General features: G+C 49.1%; 3 protein-coding genes; all 3 read left to right on the top strand.

The window, feature by feature from the left end:
* The first annotated feature begins 6,000 nt into the window (after positions 1–6,000).
* On the top strand, positions 6,001–6,469 carry CHC_T00001436001 (hypothetical protein). The gene is made up of 2 exons (XM_005712566.1): positions 6,001–6,207; positions 6,419–6,469. Exons 1-2 carry the CDS (start codon positions 6,001–6,003, stop codon positions 6,467–6,469), a joined length of 258 nt encoding a protein of 85 aa, XP_005712623.1.
* Positions 6,470–6,627: 158 nt separating this feature from the next.
* On the top strand, positions 6,628–10,405 carry CHC_T00001437001 (hypothetical protein). XM_005712567.1 is given in 2 exon segments: positions 6,628–10,305; positions 10,306–10,405. The coding sequence occupies 1 exon segment, from the start codon at positions 6,628–6,630 to the stop codon at positions 10,303–10,305; it is 3,678 nt and encodes a 1,225-aa protein (XP_005712624.1). The 3' UTR covers positions 10,306–10,405.
* Positions 10,406–11,917: 1,512 nt separating this feature from the next.
* On the top strand, positions 11,918–12,322 carry CHC_T00001438001 (hypothetical protein). The gene has a single exon (XM_005712568.1). The coding sequence runs from the start codon at positions 11,918–11,920 to the stop codon at positions 12,320–12,322; it is 405 nt and encodes a 134-aa protein (XP_005712625.1).
* The last annotated feature ends 3,612 nt before the right edge of the window (positions 12,323–15,934 follow it).

A 15,934-nucleotide genomic window follows, 5' to 3' on the forward strand; every position in this document is an offset into this window, starting at 1 on the left:
GGTGGGGTGAGGTTCCTTGGGGCCGGGGGCGGCGCGGTCGTTACACGCGGGGACGGCGGGCTGCGGGGAGGAGGGCTCGGGGTGATCGTGGTGGTGGTGGTGAGGGTGCGAGGTAGGGTCCATGGCGAAATGGAATTTGTCGGGGTTCCCACAGGAGAGCTCCGGGTGATATGCAAGCTCTGTGCCAAGTCGCTTGGTGGTGAAAGCGGGCAAGCCCGGGGGCGAGTTGACGGTCAAGGCGATAAGTGGGTATGCGGACATGACACGCCTAGGGCCGGGGGTAAAGGAAGGGGGGAAGGAATATGGGAGGAGGGAGGGGGGGATGGAGGGGGCTAGATTGAGATATGAAACGAAAGATATGGAAGGGATGGAGGGTGCGGGGAGAGACTGTGTCGGTGTCGATGTTAGAAAGATGACGCGGTGGCGGGGACAATAGCATGTCGGAGGATGTGTGTTGGTCACGGTACTGAGGAGGTGAGGAAGATGGTGATGGGGCGTGGTGGTCGGGCGCGAGGCAGGGGTGGCGGGGAGGAGGGGACGTGGTCATATTTGGGGGGGAAGGGGGGTTGGTGGCGGGGGGGAGGGAGCGAGGGCGGGGTGGTTCACAGGAAAGGGATTTCGGCGAAGCCACTTCATCATCGATCATGAACTAGAGAGCAGCCTCCCCGGCTTCTCTCCACTTCATGATCGATGCCAAGGAGGCATTTGATTTCAAAAAGCTGAACTCTGGGTACCCTTCTGCCGTCCGGTGGTGCTCCGTTTCCTAAACAGAGTGTAATGTTGAGAGAACCAATGTTTTGATCTGCATGTGCTCGTATTTGGATTTAATTCCACGCTTTCATTGTACTGCAAGTGCCACTGCACCGCATCGAGTCCATGGAATTTTAGTAGTGTGCATATGGACTGAGTGTGGACTGGTACTTCCTTTAGCCAATGGATTTCGACCAGTTTGCAGAATTACCAAGCATTACAGTGGTTCTGTGTAGCATTCGTTGTGGCATGCGATTAATTTAATGAAATGACCCGGCCAATAGCGTGACCGCAACTGGTTGAAGAAAAAAAAAGAAAAGAAAAGCGCCTGTTAGGACTGGCCCTGAGTATGATGGGACTGTACTGTATTTGGTTCTCACCGGTGGGAATGCCTTTTTCGAACTATCAAATAACCAAATACCCAAACAACCAAGAATCAGGGAGCCAACCAAATGCCAGAAAAAGCATGCCAAGTGTTGTTATTTGATAATTTGATCACGTACCGGTGGGGATGCTCCTACCTCCTCTCTACTCGTGAGGTACAAGAGGGTTGCCCTAAAAATGGAACAAAATACAAATTTAAATGGAAAATCTCCTTCTGGTCACTCTTTTGAACCAATTCTTTTTGCCCTCGGCATCATACAGCCGTTTCACTGGCAGCAACAAATAACAGGAAATGACGACAAACAGAAGTATTTCTGCCACATATCCACAAAAACATCAAATACGCCCGAAATGTCCCTAATAGTGGAACACGGCGCATGAAAACCGTCATACACGATCATTTATTTGAAGCAAAAAGTCTATCAAATCTCTCCATTAGCTTCAAGCTCCCACTGATCAACCGACAGATTATTAATCGGATGACGACGCTGCTCCTCATCTGTCAAATTACACATTCCAATACGTGAAGCCTTATTCAACACTGTCCGCTCTGCGGAAATTTTGCGACGAACCTTCAGAGGTCGCGGCATCTTGTACGGCTCATCGTACAGTGATGAGCGCAACAGTGCAGCGCTGTGTTCCAATTGACGACGATCTGCACGCCTACGGCGTGATTCAATAGCAAACTTGGCCTCGCTCGTAACTGACTTCACAAACTTCGCCTCTCTCCTCCCCCTTTCCATGTCCTCCTTGAAGAAAATTGCACGCATGACATCCGGTGATGTTAACTGCAAGCCTACCCTCGTGTCCACAAACCCCTTTTAAAAACCACGGTAATACTCCCTGTCTTTCCCTCCTCTTCTCTCTCCTCTCCTCCAACATTATGGCCATGTCATCTGCATTCTTAAAAACCGATGGACAGCTTTCGGATAATGGCCTCGACGTGCCTAACACCCTTCCGGGATCTAGCGGACACAAGCCACATTTAGCAAACGCCTGAGTGATATTTCGCATTGTAAAGGAAAGAAAGTATGCTTCTCTCATTATTTTGCAAAAATCAAAGACGTCGAATACATTTTTCTCCAATGTAGGGGACATCTCATTCAATAGACGGTTGGTTGTTGCTTAAAATGGACCAAACACGCCCACATCAAGTGGCTGCGTGGTGCCACTTGTGTGTGTTGGTATTGCAAAGGCAATCACATTCCCATCATCGAGGACTTTTAGGGCTTCATAGGACATATGGCTTCTGTAACCGTCGTACAGAAGCAATACCCTGCGGCCGTCACGAGTGAAGTCTGCAACCTCATCTACGAAAAGCCTTGCCCAGTTCACAAACACTTGCTTGTCTACTCCTCCTCCCTCCACACGCATAAGAACACGGCTGAGTCGCGGTAAGCAGTCTGCAATTGTCTCTATCATCTCGAGTACGTCTTTTTCAATGACTCGATACTGTAGCTTTTTACCTTTGAAAATAAAAACTGGTTTGGCGTAGCTTCCATCCGCAAAAACAATCGGCATCGACGTTATTCGGCTTTTGTAGGTAAACTCAGGAAGCTTGCTCTCAAGCTTTGTAGAGCGCGTGCCATAGTCCTTCCGTTTGGTCGACCCTAGCCTGTCTCTATCTGGACTGAATCCAGATTCGTCCAGGTTTGCCACTCTTTGTGGGTCAATGTTGTTATTTTTTATGACAGCTTCGATCTCAACAAAGTAGGTTGTCAAGTTGTTTGCGTTTGTAGAGGAAAGTCGTTTGCTTTCTTGGCCGGTCACTCTTCCGAACTTGATCCGGTTTTTGTGACGAGCCTCGAAGCCGCTGGCATATTTTTTCGAAGGACGACCGTTCAAAAACGGCAGAGCTGCTCTCCGTTCCACGCTAAAAGTTTGACAGAATAGTTCAACGCAGTCTAAGAGGTCTTCTCGCGAAAGGGGGTATCCACTGTAGTATAACGACGGACGCGCGAGCGGGGAGATTATTAACAGTGCGGCCGTGCACGGTGGACACGTGGGCGGGTGTGCCCACGTGTAGGGAACGCGCGCGTGCCGAGCGGTCGTAATCTGGCGTACGTGTACAGTAGTGCACGTGCCAGCCAAGCGGTAGTCTGTTAGTATTACGCGTGTACGCTAGCACACGTGGCATCCGTGCGGTAGTCTGTAAGCAGCGCGTGTGTACAGTGGTACACACGTGTAGCTGCAGCGTCCGTGCGGTAAGTAGGAATTGAGGCGCTAGTTTTTTAATGGCGTACAGTACCTGGTACGCACTACGCGGCAGGTACTGTACTACTGTACTGGGACAGGTGTCCGAGGCGTCCCTCTGAGGGGTTAAGACCTGACACCCGTCCCTACCGGTAAACTGGGGCAAGCTCGCCCCCGTCCCTTTCGCGCCTATATACGTCCGTTTTGGTTGTATATCGCGCGCGCTGGCTTCTAACCCGTTACCGGTCGCTCCCGTTCACGCACCACGGAGCGACTGCCCGTAACCGGCCAGTGAGCCACTCCCTTTTCGCGAGCTTGTCCGATTTGTTCAATTAGCGCGTGGCGTCCACGCTGCATGCTCCCTCGCTATAGAATCCGCCTCTCACCCAACCCGGGGCGGAGAGGAGTTATCCCACATCCACGTCGTGCGTACTTTACGAGAGTTTCGACAATAATGTTTTCTTCCTCACCCCTTAGTGCGGGTCGGCATCCCTGCCCGGGAACAGGATTGGCAATTGTTTGAGTGGAATATGTGTGGTAATGGCGGTGAAAAGTGGACAATGCCATCCGGCAATTTAAAGCTCCAGTGCGAAATGACGCCCCGCCTTTTTGAACCGCAATGAAGGCCTGCCGTTTGAGGCGTTGAGAGCGTGCTAACCGGTTCTTCGCGATTCCCATGTTGGTTGGTGTCCCAGACGGATGTTCGGTATGGGGAAGAGGTGAGGGGGTGTGGAACAATAAGGGATAAGCACCTGGAGGGTTTTTGTGGCTGGGGAATACATGCTTTTGTGCATCAACTTCTTTGAAAGCCCGGTTTTTGGAGGAACAAGGAAGACGTCCGCCTTTTTTATATGTATGGAAAGCTTACAGTCTGCGCTATCAAATGGGCTACGTGGTTCCGGCATTTGGTGGACAGAGGCATGACTGCATTTTCTGTAAACTTGAGTTCTGGCCTTCTTTGAGATGGCAATCTAGATTTGGCTTAAAATACGCCATTTTTGTCTTGTCATAATTGGGTACCTGTTCCAATATATGGGGAACCTTCTTGTACCACTTCTCTCTTATATAGTCAGCATCTCGCTACTCTCCAGCATCCTGCTGGTCCTCCAGCATCCCGCTGATTCTCCAGCGTCCCGCTAGTTGGTTCTCTCCCCACGACCGTAGCATTCTGCACTCCACGCGTCTGCGCTCGTTTTCTTTCTGATATTCCCAAAGGTCGAGCTTACACTCATCTACGATTCAACCACTCGACCTTTCCCCTCTTTCCCGGAGGTCGCAATGTAAACGCAAACTGCTCATGCAGACATACACGCCACTGCGTGTATTTAATTACCAGCACTCAACAGCCTGTCCTGATTTTACCACAACTGTTACAGTTGTGGTAAAATCAGGACTGCGTATCGGATCTATTTTTGTGAATTTTAAGTTCAATATTTTCCCGGGTAAGGCAAAAATACTGGAGCGAACTTTTTTGTTATGATGCGTGTACTACTGTACACCACCGGGATGAGTTTTAGCCACATGTTTTGCATCAGAACAATCCAATAAGAAGAAGAGAAACTATATATCAACACTTCGAGATACATCCACACAAAATTAAAGAAAAGATTGTAGTGCCACGGGAACCACAGGTTTGGCACTGTCCCCGCTCCACCTCGGAGCATCCGCAAATAAATTTGCAACACTTGGCGTCTTGCACAGTACTGTAGAGAACTGACTCTGATCACTCGTCACATGCGGCATCACCGCAAATGTCTCCACAAGCCCCAGAACGTCGCTAGCCCTGACCACGCTAGCCTTGACCAGGCTATCGACTTGGGGATGGCACCTTCCCATCAACATCCGCGTTCCCCTCTCTCTCTCGCTAACTCTCTCCAGTCTGCCTTCGCCGGTATGTCCGTGGCGCCCACGCCCGCCCCGCAAGATGGGCCCCTTACCGCTGCGCTTGCAAAAGTCCGAGAGCTTGAGCTGTCGCGGGACGCGATGGTGTCTTCCATCGAGTCGCTGAAGGTCTTGGTTTCTAACGAGCGCGCCCTTGCTCGAGTTGCAAAGCGAAAGCTGGCAGCCACAGCGAAAACTTTGGAGAATGCAACTGACCGGAGTGACCTCTCTGATAGACTGAAGGAGACAGAGGCCAGCCTTCGAGGCCGTGACTCTGAAATTCAACGCCTCACTGCGCAAAAAGATGAAGTAGAAAAGAGGGAACAAGGCCTCCGAGACCAAGCAGAAGCACTCAAACAGAATCTATCCCACCATAACAAGGTTCTGGAAGAGAATGAAAAGCTGAGAGAAAGTAATCAGGGCATGAGAAAGCAACTTGAATCGAAAAAGCACGCAAAGGCGAAACAAGAGCAAAGCGATAATGACAATCGTGAAAGAATCTTGGAAAAGATGTTGAAAGAGAAGGACGAATCCGCACATGTCATCGAGAAACAACTGCGCGATGAACGCGCTCGAGTGAAGGCTCTCAACAGCACCGTAGCAAACATCCCAGCTCTACGTAGCCGCATCAAAGATCTGGAAAACGAAAAGGATGCGACCCAAATTAGTTTTTTGTCCGAAGAGGAACCGGTAGATGTGAAACAACTTGACGAAGCGGTTATCAAGAGAAAGCTTTTCGAACTCAAGATAGCTAGAAACGTCATCCGCGAAAAAGACAAGACTGTTCGTGTGATGAGAGAAAAGGTTGAAACTGCGGAGGGTCGAGAGCTTGAAGCAGTATTCGCATATAAAGTCTCTGAGCAGCATGCGAAGAATGCCGAAGACGCCCTTCGTGAAACGAAACAGGAACTAGGACCGATGCAAGCTCAGCTCTTATTGCTCAACGCAGCAGCTCAGACAAGAGTGGATAAAGATAAAGAGACAAAAATGGTCGTACGAGCAGCAAGCAAGGATATTTCGAAGCTCTCTGCGGAAGTCAAACGACAGGATGGCGATATTGCTAAGCACACCGAACAAAACAAACTGTTGCTAGAAAGAGCGAATCATGCAGAACAGAATTTAGCGAAAGCAAAAAATGAGTTGGCGGCCATGAGGGCAAAGCTAAGGCAGTCGGACGAGTGCAAAGACCATGAGAGCGAAATGGCAGAAGAGCAGCAACTCATTGTTCAATCTCGTCAAGACGAGCTTGTTGCAGAGATAAGGAATCTCAAGTCTGCGTTGAGCGTTTCAGAAAAGGAGGTCAAGCGCCTGGAGAACATCCTTGCGGCTCGTGCTAATCCGACAGTACATCCTGGTGATTCATCTCCTTGCTCAACTGATGCTGGCTTGGACGAACAGCATAGCACACCTAGGATGAACATGAGGAACATGACAGATTGTGAAGCTACGGAAAGGGTCTGCCAGCTGGAGGAAGCTGTAAGGGTTGCTAAGTCGAGCTATGAGCAAAAGTGTCTCGAAGCCCAGGCACTAGCTTCTTCAGTATCGGATAATGCAACGACGATTGTTACGCTGAACAGAGCATTGCTTGTTTCTCGAAACTCGTCTGATGAGAAACATAGGCAACTTGAGGAGACCATGGCAAGAGCGAATTCTATGGAGAAATCTGTCCGGACACTCAAATCGGAAATATCCTCCAGAAGCGAAGAGTGCGACTTCTTGGAGAACCGCATCAGGTTTGAGTTGGAACCGTCTCTCCTACAAGCAAACTCTATCCTTGACCAACGAACAGGGGAGATGAAAGCGCTTCGGGATGAGTGCGATTTGCAGTTGGAAGCATCGAAGAAAACAAGAGCTGCTCTAGAACAGCGAGTCGGTGACCTATCCAAATGCCTTCACAACACTACGACGTCCTTAAATGAAACACAGAACAAGCTTTCCATGGCGGAGCAGAATGGAGCCGACCTTGCAATCAAAATCAGTACGCTATCAGCGGAGAAGCAGAGAAATCTTTCCGTAATCGAAGATTTGAGTAGTCAGTGCGAACATCGACAACAGGCATTAGTTGTCCTTCAAGCACGCTTGACGGAGTGCGAGAGCGGCGTAGCAACACAAGAACAGGCGGCCATGGATGCCATCCAAACCGCAGAAGAGCTACGCGAAGCGTTGTCCCAAGCCTGCGAGCGCCAAGTTGTTGCAGAGGGAAGGGCAGTGCGTGGGGACGTTCTTCTGGAAGAAATGGAGCAACGAAGCAAGAAACTGGAACGCAGTCATATATCTGTGATGGAACACATGGTGGAGAAGACAGCCAAACTTGCAGAAAGGGAAGAAGAAGCTCTGCAACTGAACAACGTCGTTACTGTAACGAAGGAGGCCCTTGAGAAACAGGCTCAAATTGCTTGTAATCGTGAGTCATTGTTTGATTCTCACGTCGCTGAACTTCGTGGAGTCATTAGAAATCAGAACGGGGACATCAAGACATTGCAGCAAGACATGCGATCAACGGAACGACGGACAAAGTTTCTGAATGATGAGCTTGCTCATGCTAATTCTGAGCTTGCTAGGACTGAACATGACTTGGTCCAGGCCAAGCGTCAGCATAGCACCATTATAGGTGATTGCAAACGCCAGCAGACAAAGCTCGCTCAACTGCAAGACGAAATCTCTCGATTAAGAGCTGAATCACAAGCAGCTCAAGAAGAGCTGGTTGCCAGAGATCGGCAAATATCTAATCATTTGCAATCTATCACAGAAAAGGGAGCTCAAATTGCTGGACTTCGAGCAAGCAAAAATGAGCTGGAGAAGAGAGTTGCTGATGTGCGATCTCAACTAACGAGTGAACAAGCACGTTGTAAGACTCACGTTCATGGCGAACAGAAGTTGGGAGAGCAACTTGAAAGAGTGTCTGTAGATCTGGCGCACGCAGAAGAGGAGCTATCTGTGAAGGTTATGGAAACAGAAACACTGAACAAGCGCCTGTCCACAGCTCAGTGCGATGTGATGCGATTGGAAAGTATTGTGTCCGAGAAAGAGGAAGAAATAAAGTCCTCTTCGAAGGCCGTAAAGAAATTGGAAATAGCGCTCGAACGCTCTAAGCAACAGCTGCAAGTCCTTGAATCACACCTTAATGGACATGATACATTGCTTGAGGAGTATCGAGAGAAAGAAATTGTACTGGGGACCAAATGCGAGGAATTGGACCAGTCAAATAATCGAATTGAAGAAATGGAACAAATCATGCAAAGTTTGCGTGAAAAGGTGGCCAGCCAGACTGAGGAGACCAAGCACTACGATAATGAAGCCTCCACTTTTGAAGCTGCCAACATCGAGCTTCAGAAAGAACTTACCGCTGCAGAAGAGGCTCGCGCTTTGGTCAATGAGGCCCTCAACGCTACGGCTGCCAAGCTTAAAGATCTTGAGAAATCGACGGCCGGCGAGATAGAGAGTTTGAGAATAGCGAATGCTTCACTGCAAACGGCTTTGGATGGTAAGGAGTCGTCTCTATCATCCGCTTCGGAAGTAATCACTCATAATTCTGTCCAAGGACAGTTTGCTAAAGAGCAGCTCATTGAGTCGCGAACTAGAGGAGATCGATTATTCGAGAGACTTACGGCTGCTGAGTACGAGTTGGCATCGAAGAATGAGTCTCTCCTGGTTTTCAAAAGAACATTCGCGGAAATGCAAGAGAAGATGGATGAGCGCGAACATGAAATTGAAAAACTAGAAAGAAACCTTCACGACCGAAACCAGGCCCTTGCTCTCGCCCGATCTCGTGTTGATGAGGTGGGGGCGAAGACCGCTAATATTGCGCAGGGTGAAATTCTTTCAATGCGGACAAAGCTAGAATCGAAAGAGAAAGCTATTGCCAATTTGCACAACTGGTGTTGTTTCATCAACGGTAAGCTGCATGCCGCTGAAAAGGCGCTGTCTGAACAAGCTGTAGATCTTGAGGTCTCCGAAACTGCCTTCAAAAAGTTAGAAGCACGGCTTCTTCGTTCGAACGAGTCTATTTCTCAAAAAGAAGCTCATATCCGCGAGATTGAGAGTGCCAAAAGTGTGGAGAATTCAGAGCTTCACTCTCGCGTTGCGACATTAAAGTCCCAAGTAGAAGAAGCGAATCTGGAACTTGAAAAGGTCAAAGGAATGATGGCTGCGGAAGGCGGCAATGAGGTTAACGTTGTCGCAATGCTCGATGAGATGCGTCAAAGCAAAGAGAAATTGCAAGTGAGAGATTTGGAAGTGTCGCGGGTGCACGCCAGATGTCAATCTTTGCAAGAAGAGTTGAAGAAATATGAACGAGACTTTTGTGCATCACAGAGAACTGTAGAGTCCCTTACTCTCGATGTGGCGCGACTACGAGCAGAGGAAAACAGTAAGCGAGATGCCAGAGGCACGAGCGACAAGAACGCTGCCATGGAGGTATCAAAAGTGAGGTCAGAGACTGGATATCTCTTGGTTGAGTTGCGAAGGGCCGAGGCTGAACTAGCTGCAGCCAATGAGAATGTGAAGGCATGGCAAACGAGAGCGCAGAAATTGGAACCCCTCGCAGAGTCAACGTTGGAGGCACAGAGGGCAACAGAGATGGTTTCATCTCGCTTGGCTCTTGCTGAAAAAGATTCGAGCCAGAGAATCGATCTACTGCAGACACAGCTCGAGGAGGCAAGGAGGGAGCGAGATGTTGCCGAACGTGACTGTGGGGCGGCCATGGCTGATTATGCCGCTGCTCGGGCGCGACTGAATGAGGCAGGGTCGCGGTACGGCGGTGCAACGGCTTCGAAATCGCTGTGTGCAGTGACTTTCACACTTGAAGGAGCGACAGTGCCCAGTGCTGATATAATCGTGTACATCTTAGGGGGGGACTCTACTCTTGGGAATTGGGAACCATCGCGGCGCTTACCAATGCGAGTGGTGTCGACGGGCCGGACAGGCGTAATTAGAAAGTGCGATGTTTTAATTGCAGGAGATGTATCAACCTTTTACAAGTTTGCAGCAGATGGCGTAGACGGTTCTCTCGTCTGGGAAGGGGGTGAAAATCGGGCGCTTGATGTAGGGGGAAGGACTCAACATCAGACACGTGACGTTTGGCGGTCGCCCCTCTAGGTTTTTAGAAAGTAGAAAGTAGTGTCTAGACTGAAAGCACGTGTCTTTACAAGTAGGCAGAAACCAGTTAACAATTTGTATGTAAACATTTTCGCGATTGCACAGAAAGGATCAGAAGGGCTTTGGTCAGCTTGATTTCAATAGCTGTGTTACGTTTGGGCATGCAAGACCGCCCCCATGACTTTCTTGTCACGCAGCGCTGACCAGCAGCATTACAAAAGTTTCGCCATTTTCGAGACAGTACTACCAAACCAAACCACTTCGCGCAGAGTGACGGCAATAGTACTTGCCTTGTATCGTGAGCTTCGATGCCTTGATGCGCTATAGGTGACCAATCTTGTCAGAGGGCGCTTCTTGCGACTGTCTCATAAGAACTTCATTGTGTGTCTTTTCAATTGAAAAGCGAGCTTACTAGGCACGTTGCCTGTCTACCTACGGAAATGTACATGCCCGCATGGTGGCACTCCCTCTGCTCGTTGCCTCATTTGTCCACTTGATCTCGGGACAGGAGACTCGATTTGCGCACGGAATGATCATACTGTAATGCAAACGAAGGCACTCAAGATGAACGGTTGGAACGGAAAAACTGACGCACCTCGTCGCGCACGCGCATATATACTGTACGGCGTATTTGATATGATAACACCATCCAAACTGTGGATGCACAGTTTGGATATTGATATCCCGCGTGCTTACAAAACATGGGCTGTAAGCTTACCGTCCCCGCAGACGGCAAGCTTACGTGGACCTATATGTACTACGCGCACGTCCGCGCTTCCCACCCCCGACGTAGAACAATAAACAACTCGAGCAAGCAACTCTACGCTACTCTAGTCTGCGAAGGCACAAGCCGGAGCCCGTTCTCACCCCTGAAGGCGCAACGCCGGATCACTCACCCCCCCCTCTACTTCCCTTCTCATACTATCCTTTCTCCTTTCCCCCCCTTTTCCGCGCGCCAATCCCGCTCTCTGATCGTACAGAGAGCAGCGCACGCGAAGCACAAGGCCCCTTTCGACGACACACCTTGCTGTGTTGTACAGATCGCACTGAAAGTTTAGGGACACCCGTGACTTTCGGGTTTGTAACACTCTGCTCATTCCAGATCAGTGGGAGCAATAAATCGGTGCTTTTTGAACTTACCCGCCGCTCGAGGGCAGCGGGTTCAAGCGAGCGCGAGCGCAGTTGCTCACAATGAAAGGCAAAGCTACGGTGCGCAAGTGAGAGGACTGAGGCTCGTTCTAAGCAACGGATTAGTTCGTTGCATTTTGCACGAACTTGTCATACATACAGTGCGCACTGAAAGTATAAGGACACAATTGAAACCTTGACCTTAAACAAAAATACGAAAGATATGATCATGAAAAGCAGCTCAAACGAAAAGGAAGAGAAAGAGTGTACAGAAGCTGCAATCATTTTTATGGTATGATACTTGTACGGTGACTTATCTTTAAAAAACTAAATACCACCGCACTGTAATTATAACGACAGTACACGATTGCCGATAACGTAGCAGAGTAAACCATTTTTCCCGCAACCAAAACGCTACAGTACTATCTTCTCGAACATGGCCGGCCATCCCCGCCAACCGATGCCCACCATCTAGTTATTCAACATGCCGAAAGGGAAGCAATTGACAGACGTGGAAAAAGGTCAAATTCTCGTTCTCCACAACCAATGTTCGTCTGTCCGAGAGATCGCAGAGTCCATCAACAGATCGAAGACCGTCGTGCACAACTCTACAAAGAATCCGCAGGCATATGGATCTAAAAAGAGGAGTGGAAGGCCTCCTAAACTAACACCCGTTTTAATGCGCAAGGTAATAAGGGAGGCTTCTAAAGGAGAAAAGTCGGCCAATCAGATCCGCAAGGCACTCGATTTACCGGTCTACCGGTCGCGCGTACAAGATCTTTTGAGGAAATATATTAATCTAAAGTATGCCAATTTTATAAGTGCTCCAATCCTCACTCCGATGCATATGCCACAACAACTAGGCTGGGCTAAAAATCATGAAACTTAGGATAATGAGAAATGGAACAAACTTATTTTTCTGACGAGAAGAAGTTCAATTTAGATGGCCCGGACGGTTGTCATTACTATTGGCATCACTTAAGAAAGGCAAAAAAGTTTTAAGCAGACGTCACCATGGAGGTGATTCTTTAATGATTTGGTCTTGCTTCTCTTAGTACGGACGGAACAATTTAGTAATAATGTATGGGAAACAGGATTCCGCAAAGTACTGTGAACTACTTAAGGACGATTTGCTACCGTTTGCGGCGGTGACGCATGGTGAGAATTGGACATATCAGCAAGATAACGCCGTTATACATCGTTCTTTTTATACCCAGAAGTGGTTTACGTACAATGTCGTTACTGTTTTACCGTGGCCTTCGCGTTCACCAGACCTCGATCCCATCGAAAATTTATGGGGATCTTAGCAAAGAGTGTGTATGGAAATTGGAGGCAGTATCAGGATACTATAGAGCTGTTTGGGGCTATTGTCGATTGCTGGCAGAATGGGCCCCTCCTGAAACCCAAAATACACAAATTGTGTGTACACAAATCACCATTTTTGTGTACATTCACTGTTATTTGTGTATACACAATGACAAAACTGGTATAGGCTCGACCACGGACGAGGCAATTGTGCAACGTGCCCAAATCGCATTTTTGGAGGGAGTGAGAGCGACAAAGCGCTGTATCATCCTCCGCTGACAGGTGCATCTCGCTCCCTACGGACCCCACCTCCTCTGCGCCCGAAATGTCAACCCGCGATCGCCGTCCCCTTTCGACGCCTCTGCTTCTCTCAGTTCGTCCGGCGCTGTTGTGCTACAAGGTCACCCAACTACTTCCTCCGATCTAGCTCAAACACCCCGGCTACCCTGTCAGCCTCAAGATAGTTTAGAGGAAGTGCGACCACGAGCGACGCAGTCAAACGAAGATCGTAGTGCCCTCCGTACTCGAACTTACAGCACTCCTGCGCAACAACCTCGTCTCGCACCTCGTCATCCTATATCCAAACGAAGAGGGAATTCGCGCCCTGGAAGGAACACAAATGGAAATGGAAGGGGAAATGGCTTTACGCAGCGCGAAATTGATTCTATGCTGGATTTGTTGCAGGAAAAACTCCCCGTCGGGAAGGAGGAGTGGGACAAGGTTCAAAGAATGCATTCTCAGCGGTTCCCGGAGATGGATCGAAATGCGGATTCTCTCAAGAGAAAATTTTCGGCGCTGTACAGAAAACAAATCCCGACCGGAGACCCCCACATTCCACCCGACGTTCAGAGAGCCAAGCGCATCAGGGCCGACATGACTGATCGAATTGATCTTGGAGATGGTGACGACGCAATCGAAATCGCCGACAGTAGCTTTGAAACAGAATCAACAACCAGAAATAATGTGGTGGAAGCAGCAGAGAACGCTGAAAGTTTGCATATGGATGCCGCTCCTCAACAAGGTGAAAATTCTCTCCTCCCACGGAATTTACCAGAAAGAGCCACGCCATCCCCACGCCCTTTGGTCCGTAGAAGGGCATCTTCTGTTACGCCTAGTCAGGATGAAAGCGACCTTATCTCAATTTACAAGCTCTCCATGCTTGAAGACCACAAGCGTCGGGCTGAGGAGCACAAGAGGAGGTTACAGGACCGCGAGGATGAGAAAATAAGGAGAGATCGGGAGGAGAAAAGGCACGATAAATATATGGAAATGATGATGATGATGGCCCTCGGGAATCGCAATCACCGCTCTGAGCCAACGCCGCCTCCCCCACGAAGTCAACAATGAGAAGGTAAGTGTAAGGCGGCGGTGGCCGGGCGGCCGAATGCGAAAGCTCGTGAGGATGATGAGGAGGCGGCAGGTGTGAGAGACGATGCCAGGCGGCATAGTGGCTTTATAGTGGAGTCCCCTGCCACTCACCTGTAGTCACAAGAGCGCCTTCTGTAGGGAATTGGACCCGTTCCATTTACAAACCAATATCCTGAGACAGAAAATAGTTTGCCTCGACGCTGAGATGGGGCATGAACGTGGAGAGAATCTGATTGATCCCCACCAGCCGAGTACGTAGATTAAAAATCAGGACAGCTGGTAGTAAAATTACCTTACGCTCACCATTCTCTTCATAAATTAACCTGTCCTTCAGTCGTGGGAAAGTACCTTGAGGAGCGCGCATGCCCCACTCGGACGCCTGGCGGAGGGAAGTGGCTTGTTTGAGCTGTGTGTAAATGCACGGGTCACCTGAGCTGCTGAAGTAGGCGTCTTGAGAGGACTTGATGAGAAAAGGATATTGTCCTTTTGAAAATGCAGAATCCACAACACAGCGACCACCACACTGATTATAGGCGGTCTCCAATTTGGGATAAATCCCGCCCCAATCCGCAATGACAGAGTCATGCATAGATCCGGGGGCGTTCAGAGCACATGCGATTATGACACCGCTAGGGGCGAAAACAAAAACATTGCCCACGTAGTGATCATGGGTCCAGCCGTTGTAAAACATATTTTGTATGACAAAGTCTCCGGATTGTTCGAGGGTGAGCTTTAAGCCATCAGCAACGCAGAAAACGTCACGTAACATGGAATATCTAGAACCAATTGTTTCCTGAAATGATGCTATATCGTCTAAACATGGCATTTTGATCGCAGCTCTATCATCATTAGCCAAAATCTTGAGAAGGATACGACGCCCAAATCGTAGAAAAAGCGACGCCACAGACGCTGTGATTCCATAGAGCAGGCAAAGGACCATCTCAGAACCTCTTGTTCGGTTCCAACTCAGCACTAATGCCAAACACTGTGTGGGAGTCATACTGCGCGGTCGCCCCACCCTGTTTTCGCGTTGTGAAAGGCCCCTAATGTGGCCCAGGCGGCCGTAAGGGGAATAGGCATTGTAGAAATTAGTGAATGAGGGGAGGAGATAGTGAAACGCGTGAAAATCAAGCCCTGTGAGGGTGATGAGGGCCTGATCATTGGCAGAACCGAACAGAAATGCAAAGGCGGACATATGGGGCGCTTGAAGTGAGGGACGAGGTATACGGCGATCCCGGCGGCGTTTGCCGTCGGAGGCCATTTTTGCGCGAAACGTGAGGGAGCGCTTACGGTTACTTCTTTTTCGGAGCAGCAGCAGCAGCAGTAGCGCAGATGAGGGAGGCATCCCTGCTCAGGCATATCCCGGTCGGTTTCGCGACCCGTTCGCACAGCCCTTTGATGCCATTGACTACGAGCAAAATTACTGCTCGTGAGTCCGGGGAGCAATTTGCGCACACGAGTTTCAGGAGTAAAACGGGTGCACATTTCCAGATTTTGAGAAATGTGTCAAAAAATGTGTACTGCACAAAAATAGTTTCAGGAAGCGCCCAATATCGACCACAGTATTCTTGAGAATCTCGTTGGATCGACGCAGAGCCGTTGCATTGCTGTATGCGGAAGAATGTCGGCCGCACGTCTCATTGAGATCGAAATAAAGAAGGGTTTTGATTGCACTTTTTGTTTGTCCTTATAATTACAGTGCGGTTGTATTTAGTTTTTTAAAGATAAGTCACTGTACAAGTACGAAACTATAAAAACGATTACAGTTTCTGTACACTATTTCTCTTCCCTTTCGTTTGAGCTGCTTTTCATGATCATATCTTTCGTA

Source organism: Chondrus crispus, genomic scaffold (genome assembly GCF_000350225.1).
Source record: "Chondrus crispus Stackhouse genomic scaffold, scaffold_10, whole genome shotgun sequence".
NCBI classification, from domain to species: domain Eukaryota; phylum Rhodophyta; class Florideophyceae; order Gigartinales; family Gigartinaceae; genus Chondrus; species Chondrus crispus.